Source organism: Arachis duranensis, chromosome 10, assembly GCF_000817695.3.
Source record: "Arachis duranensis cultivar V14167 chromosome 10, aradu.V14167.gnm2.J7QH, whole genome shotgun sequence".
In the NCBI taxonomy this organism is placed as follows: Eukaryota; Viridiplantae; Streptophyta; class Magnoliopsida; order Fabales; family Fabaceae; genus Arachis; species Arachis duranensis.
Window position 1 is genome coordinate 28,528,302 of NC_029781.3, and position 7,994 is coordinate 28,536,295.

The following is a 7,994-nucleotide window of genomic DNA, read 5'->3' on the forward strand; positions in this document are numbered from 1 at the left end:
CTTTTGCAACTAGTATTTTCATGAATTAATGAATTTAAGTTAAGTGTAGTATTGTATTTAGTTTACTCTGACTGTGATTTGTGATTAATAGTTCGAGATTGCGGTTGTTACTTGTTAGGAACGAAAACACGGTTGTGCTGTTGAAGGTGTTTGTTTTCATGTTAGTTACTTCGTGGAGTAATTTTTAACTTGTTGACATGCAGTTCTGCACTTATTTTTGTAGATCATATTGAAAGGAGATTCTCAAGGTGGTTCGGCCTACCTGATCAAGGTATTTTGATTTTCATATCTAGCTATGCTTTATTCTGTTCTGCCTTTCTAAATTTAGAAGTTGAATTGCATTTTAAGCTTATGTGTGTGTGTGTGTGTTTATGTCTGTGTACGTGTTGAACTATTGCCATTTATATTTAATTCTCTTTTCAGTTAGAACTATTGGCTGCTAAGAATCTAATTGGAGCAAACTTAAATGGAACATCAGATCCTTACGTTATCATCACGTGCGGGAATGAAAAGCGATTCAGGTCTATTGATAATTTAGTTCCCTCTGTAGTTGAATGTATCTTTTAAAAGCAATTCAGGTCTTAACTATGATGTTTTTGGCTTGAGCTTGGAGAAAGATATGGTGAATACTAGGTGTAGTTGGACCATATTATGATATTTGCTTTACATGGAGAATTGTTGTTGGCAGACTTCCAATTTTACTTTTGACTATTTCATCTTCTAGATTTAGAGCTCTTTACTGCAAACGACCTTCTTCTCTCACTTCTCTTTTGATAAGAAATTTGTCCAGTAGCCTGTCTTATGATAGAATTTTTAATTATGCTTAGGATTGTCTCTTTAGGGGAAAAAATATTTTTATTGCTTTAAACTGAGTGCAATATGATTAAAGATAGTTTTGCACTCAAATATGTCAGGAAGATGTCATACTTCAAATTTTATATATGAAAAAAAACCGTTATGCTTTAATCGAATACATACATGTGCTTTAATGGTTGTTTTTAAGATAAAATGTAAAGAAGAACGTACTCTCTCTGGTCCTTGCTAGAGTAATTAGAAGGGCATAGAGAAGATCAGCAAGGCCCCTTCACAAGAATGACACAAAGATCGAGAATGAGTTACATCTGAGTTTGTTTTATTTGTGTCATGTTGACAACATATGTTTTGCATCACAAGTATCTCTTCTTAGAAGTATTAATGTTCTTTCTAATTTTTTTTTATAGGAAAATGGACATTTTTATTTGACCTTTGAGTTAATCATCTTTGTGCTGATACAGTTCCATGGTCCCTGGTTCAAGAAATCCAATGTGGGGCGAGGAGTTCAATTTTTCTGTTGATGAACTTCCTGTTCAGGTAGGCTTTATCTTTTTACCATTTAACAGTATTGAGAAATTGTTAATATTTTTCCTCCTCTTTAAACGACTTTCTTTCCAAGGCTAAATAACTTTAGGTCCCTCTTATCTATACTCTTATCCAACTGACAATTAATTTTCTTCTATTTTTCTGTTGAGATAGGTAAGGATCATGTCGTTTTGAACTCTATATAATTGATAACCTTTTACTTTGTTAACTCGAAATTATTTTAAGTGTGTCAACTGTATGCTGTCTGGACTGCAGTTTTGTGTTTCCATTTATAAATCATTGGTGTGTGTACACTTTTCAAAGAAAATTACAACCAAGAAATAAGTGGAGAAGAATGCTATGAATAAAAATATCAGTGCATATTAAGTTTCTATCATAATGGTTCAACATAATATTTGGATATCTGAGCATTCACTCTGATTGGGAGGGGGAAAATGTCAGGATATACTTCTCAATTGACAGAGTAAATCTGTTATGTAGGTTTTCGTGAAACTGACTACTTTCCCTGCTGACGTAGCAGATCAATGTCACAATATATGATTGGGATATAATTTGGAAAAGTGCAGTTCTTGGTTCAGTGACTGTTCCAGTTGAAAGAGAAGGTCAAACTGGTGCCGTGTGGTACTCTTTGGATAGCACATCAGGGCAGGTAATACCTGCTTCTGAAGAGATTTTCTGAGTTCATAGTTTTCATTGGCTATGACATGCTAGAAACTTTTTATTCCTCACAAATACCATTATGGATCTTTTGGTTGAACTCAGGTTTGTCTTCATATAAAGACAATAAAACTATCTGCAAACTCTACTAGGTGGGTTTTTAGTTTCATATTTGATTTTAAATTTAAATTAATTTACTTTTCCTTCAAATAAATTATCTTTGTTCAAGATACTCTGTTACTGTTATTATTATTGTTATTACTATTATTATTGTTGTTGTTTTTTATTATTATTATTATTATTATTATTATTATTATTATTATTATTATTATTTGGCCAATTTCTTATTTATTGATGTGCTTGACTGATAGGATAAATGGTTTTGGCGGACCCAGCACTCGAAGAAGGATGCCTGTGGAAAAAGAGGGCCCTACTGTTGTTCATCAAAAGCCAGGACCTCTTCAAACAATATTCGATCTTCTTCCAGATGAGGTTATGAACTGAAACTAAATTTGTTTTTGTTACTGAGGATTATTAGTAAGAAGTTGTTTCTTAGATCTTATGAGATTGGACACAAATGTGCATGTTTTTATCTGACTGGTCCTTTTTCGGTGATTGTGTAATCAGTAATGTGTTTCAGGATCTAACAAGTCAAGTATCCATTTCAGGTTCTTGATCATAGTTATTCTTGTGCACTTGAGAGGTCATTCTTGTATCATGGACGTATGTATGTTTCTGCATGGCACATTTGTTTCCATTCCAATGTGTTCTCGAAGCAAATAAAGGTCAGGTTATCGTTCTATTTTCCCAGTCTTGAGTGAACACGCTGTGTCAGGTGGTTGTTCCATCATTCATATGTCAGTTGCTTTCTTTTAACATTTTCTTAATAGTATTTTCAAGTGAGATTAATAATAATTGTGAAGAATTGGACTTAGAGTAATTTTTCTTTAATTTTAACCTTCTGCCTAGGGGAAACAGCTCTATTATCTCATTGCCTGCATGTTAATTTTCTGGAAAAAGTGTCATATATGATTTCAGAATAAATAATCACTTCACTTATTAACACTGTCCATCTGGTATTTATAATGGCTTTTTCTTTCCACAGGTGGTTATTCCATTTGAGGACATAGATGAGGTGCAATATTCTGTCATTTTTCTCCCCCTGCACAATAACCATATTTCTGCTGCACTATTACTTACTTCTGGTGTCATTTCTCTCTTTCCTGAAGATTCGAAGGAGTCAACATGCATTTATAAATCCTGCTATAACAATTATTCTCCGCATGGGTGCTGGTGGACATGGTGTTCCTCCTTTGGGAAGTCCTGATGGTTAGTAATTTGTTTTAAACTATTTCATTATCAACTGTATCGTGGATACTTTCAATTATATTTTGTGGTTGCAATGCTTGTTATGTACGTATCACAATGGCATTTGGTAGGAGTGTTACATGTCACATGTTATTGGATGACTTCATTTAGACTGGCATCTTAATTGATGGCTGTCGTTTTATCAAATTGTGGAAAATTATACCACTGATCTTTATATTATTGCTGAATTTACATTATCATCATGTTTTGCTGCAAATTTGGCCTTCATCAGATGTTTTGCTTAGATCTTTGTTATGTTCTTCATTTCAGGTAGAGTCAGGTATAAGTTTGCCTCATTTTGGAACAGAAATCATGCATTTAGAAATCTACAACGTGCAGCAAATAATTTCCATGAAATGTTGGAAGCTGAGAAGAAGCTTCTTGTTCCAAAATCTGAAAAGGAACTCATTGATCATGCTCCAGTGCACTAATATTTCCAGTTGTTCCCCCATGATCTCAATATTTATTACCAACTTGTTTAGAATTCATGTGAAAAACTTGAGAACTATTTAGTATAGTCAATACTATATTCTTTCCCGAACATACTTTTTTTTATTTGGTCCTTTTGATATGGAAGATAAATTCGTAAGTGAAAAAGCTATATTCTCTCCCTTTCTTTATTATTTTACATTTTATCATTGTGTAAGTATGTATCGATAAAAAGTAAGCAAAAATAAAGAAAACATAAGATGCTAAAAGAAGGTTGTGTAGGATAAATTTTACTGGGATGAATCCCCATTTTGTTTTTTATTATCATCTATCAGATTATGTTCATTGTTTTTAACTTTCTTTGATACAGGAAAATGCAGAGTCTGAGCTGCGAGCACATAGCAGTTCTGTCAGAGGAAATAAGATACTTGATAAAGTTCCTGAAGAAAGCATGCCGAAAACTGGAAAACTTCAAGCTTTTACCAAAGAAGAGGCTTTAGTTGGTATATATAATGTATGCTTCGTTTTCTCCCTTTGTCTTAATGAAATGAATTAACTATCATTATAGTTTCTAGTATATATAGTAACTAGTGCCTCTTCTCCAGGGTGTTTTTCCTTGCACAGCTGAGCAGTTTTTTAACTTACTATTAAATGATGGATCACAATTTATTAGCAAGTATCGTGCAGTACGAAAGGATACTAATCTCGTGGTAAGTTTTCTTAAATTGCTGTTGTAATTCTTCTTCTTTTTAAACATTGTCATTTCGTCCAGTATTTAGAATGGAAATCAAATGCATCAATTATCTTTCATAATAAAAGTTTTCTGCCACCTGCTAGAGCTTGCATTTCAGTTGGCTGGTGGCTTCTAGTCATACTATTTTGAGCAGTTTGCCACAGAATCTTTCCCTCTCAACTCATCTCTTGCGGATCAGATTTTTTCTCTCTGGCTTTCCTCTAGGCGTCAGCACTTGGTTTATTTCTCTTGTTGATGTGTTTTTGTTTGTGCTTTTCTGTGATTTTTCTTTTCTAAGAAAGAAAGAAAGTATTTTCTTTTATTGCAAAATAAATGAATAAATAAAAGATATTCAGAGTTGTACAAGACTTATATATATATATATGTTATAACATTTAAATATATACTTACTATGAAATTTGACATCGATTATTGCATTGTGGCCATATTAATTCTTATATATAAAAGTTTAACCGAATGGAATGCTGGTTGAAGTTGTTGCTTTCTTTGTGGTTATTTTGTTTCCAGATGGGACAGTGGCATACAGCAGAAGAATATGATGGTCAAGTTCGAGAAATAACCTTCAGATCCCTCTGTAACAGCCCTATGTGCCCACCAGATACAGCAATGACAGAATGGCAACATCATGTTTTATCACCAGACAAGAAAAAACTGGTAAGACTGTTGCATATATTTACTTATGATGATAAATCCATTAAGAAAATGATGATATCAGTCTGCTGGTAGCCAGCCTTCAGTTTGCTAACTTCACTATTCAACTATCATTCTCCACTTCTTTATTATTTCCCTTTTCTTGTCTTATTTTCTTTGATTTTGTGATTGTGTGATATCTTGAAGGTGTTTGAGACTGTACAGCAGGCTCATGATGTTCCTTTTGGGTCGTATTTTGAGGTATAATACTGTGGACATCTTACTTTGATGCTTATCTGTTTTCTCTACCTTTTTTGCTCTTTTAAAATATAATTGTTAAGGTGTACGTGTAAATCAGGGGTAGATTTATTTTATAGTCTTTGTTATTTCCCTTCAGAAGTGAGGAAGAGCAAGTTCTACTTAAATACCTATTCTAGAAATCCTAGATGACTATTTATCTGACAATGGGTTGATTGATTACGTTAGTCATAAAGAAACGGGAAATAATAAAAAAACATACTAATTCCACCATCTAATGTATACCTTTCGAGATAATAGTGACATAAATTCATGGTCATACAGGTACACTGTAAATGGTTTCTCGAGACAACAAATGAAAGATCATGTACCTTGGACATAAAAGTGGGTAAGTTTGGACTGAAACTTCTGATATTTTCCTGCTTCATTTTTTCTTCCCCCTTTAGGCTTGTATAAATATAATACTCAGAATAATTCTGGAGCTAAATAACCAGCTTCTGGATCAAATATTGTTTTAACTAGACAATAGGTATTGGTTCATGCGCAAAACAGATTCTGTGAAGTTATTTTTTATCCTCGGACAGTTCCCAGTTGTATAGAAACTCAAATTTCAATCCCACAGAACATGAAACGAATTGAGAAATGAGCCTTCCCTGAGTGATAGACATGTAACTGCATCCAGAAGAGATTTCTGGATACTTTAGTTGTTCAGGACCAAAAATGAAAGACATTGGCATTTTTTTGTGGGGTTCAGGACTAATTATAAGCAATTTTTTCTGCAGGTGCACATTTTAAGAAATGGTGTGTGATGCAATCGAAAATAAAGTCAGGGGCAGTCAATGAGGTTGGTTGATTCTTTGATCGATAACAATCTGATTCAATAGTTCCTTCAAATCTTAGGTAGTAAGTAGTAACTGTTTTAAATTAACCTATAAAATTGTGGTTCATCCATGTAGTACAAGAAAGAAGTTGAAGTGATGTTGGAGGTTGCTCGTTCGTACATAAAGCCGCATACTACTGATGATGAGACTGATATGGCATCCTTGCCTCCTGCGGTGGCACTGGAAAACTAAGATTTCCAGCGACATCAGATTAGGATTTTATTTATTTGTGTAATAATATTGTAAAGATTTTTTGTTAGTCATTCTTTTAATACGCAGATCTAATATAATATGTAGAGGTAACGTCTTGGTAACTTTCAGCTTGTTCTTACCCGGGATTCTAGTGTTAAATCTTTGTTCTTTAACACCCACACGGAAAATGAAAATCATTTTGTAAAAGAACTATTGGAATAGAAAAAAAGTTACTTCCCTTGCAAAACTTGGGTTGTCTTTGTGCCCAATATTTGTAACAGTATTTATTCAACTACTTTATTACATACAACTACTAGCCACTATCTAAAACTTTTTATCAAAAAACGAATATTCTCTCATTGGATTTCCTTGTGAAATCTAGAAACAAGCTAACGCCCAAGCTATATGATCCAAGTTTGATCCAAGTTTGAAGAAGTTTGAAGAAGGAAGTTTTTTGTGTGGAGAAAGTATTTTCAGGATCTTCAAGTCTAGGCAACTTTTGTTATTAAAAAATTTTAGGAATCCCGGTTCATAAATATATATATGTGGTAGCAAACAAACTATGTAAAGGTAGGAGGTCTGGTTTGATTTTTAGGTTTTAAGTTTTGCAATGTTTTATATCACAACTTATTATTAAACCAGAGCTGTTTAGGAGTAATTAATAATACCAGAGCTGTTTACTAAAATAATTGACAAGATGCTTCGGCATCAATAATACTAGCTGGTAAGCACTAAGCAATGTAGTTTGAGAATACTAGCTGATAAGCAGTAAGTTCTACCTTATGACCCAAATTTTCTTTCCAATTGATGAGAGATCATAGCACAATTATGATATTTTGTTAATACTTGAAGGCTTCAGGATCATCATCCACTTCACTTTCTGACTCCTCTCTTTCAACACGTCATATATTTCTACACCATCTTACCGTTCAACCTCCTCTTTCCACCAATTGTTTATGCCCATGATTCTTGTTTTTGTAAGGAAACGGTTTCGTGGGTTACCTGAAACTGAAGGTCGATCTCGGATGAGACCTTCTGATGAGGTCAGAGCAGTTGTGTCCGACTTGCTGAATCTTGTGGTGCTGCTGATCCTGGGTCACCGGAGGGTGGTGGTACCCACAAGAGACTCCAATACTTAAGTTAGCACGTGTTTTAGGCAGGTTTTTTGTAGAATTAGAGTGTGAGTTATACTTGGGTGCTCCAGTGTATTTATAGTAGTGTTTGATGACCTTCCTTTGAGATAAGTTTGTTATCTTATCTTATCTTTGGTGGGTGAGGTCACCTTATCATTTTGGCTAGCCGCCTTTAGAGGGGCTGTAATCCTCAGCTTTGGGTCTGCTTGGGCCTTTATGGAGATTTGGCCAAGCTCTTTTAGGAAGAGGTCGATAATGAGCCAACCTATACAAGAGGTCGGTCGCTTTGACGTCGTCCAACCAAGTGAGTGTAGCTTGGCCCAGGGTATGAAC

General features: G+C 34.2%; 1 protein-coding gene across 2 annotated transcripts in view; it reads left to right on the forward strand.

Annotated features, from left to right (window-relative positions):
- LOC107469589 (BAG-associated GRAM protein 1) overlaps positions 1-6,790 on the forward strand; it is a 7,440-nt gene extending 650 nt beyond the window's left edge. Inside the window, exons 2-18 of one of the 2 annotated variants that reach the window (XM_021132551.2) lie at positions 224-271; positions 424-521; positions 1,275-1,350; positions 1,880-2,008; positions 2,122-2,168; positions 2,388-2,508; positions 2,685-2,801; positions 3,122-3,151; positions 3,246-3,345; positions 3,655-3,759; positions 4,182-4,327; positions 4,419-4,523; positions 5,075-5,221; positions 5,405-5,458; positions 5,780-5,843; positions 6,238-6,299; positions 6,412-6,790. In XM_021132551.2, the coding sequence (XP_020988210.1) occupies positions 224-271; positions 424-521; positions 1,275-1,350; positions 1,880-2,008; positions 2,122-2,168; positions 2,388-2,508; positions 2,685-2,801; positions 3,122-3,151; positions 3,246-3,345; positions 3,655-3,759; positions 4,182-4,327; positions 4,419-4,523; positions 5,075-5,221; positions 5,405-5,458; positions 5,780-5,843; positions 6,238-6,299; positions 6,412-6,528 (1,566 nt within the window). In that variant the 3' untranslated portion in view covers positions 6,529-6,790. Of the gene's footprint in view, positions 1-203; positions 272-423; positions 522-1,274; positions 1,351-1,879; positions 2,009-2,121; positions 2,169-2,387; positions 2,509-2,684; positions 2,802-3,121; positions 3,152-3,245; positions 3,346-3,654; positions 3,760-4,181; positions 4,328-4,418; positions 4,524-5,074; positions 5,222-5,404; positions 5,459-5,779; positions 5,844-6,237; positions 6,300-6,411 lie in introns of both variants that reach the window. The other variant, XM_016088968.3, reaches the window with a different exon arrangement.
- Positions 6,791-7,994: the final 1,204 nt, after the last annotated feature.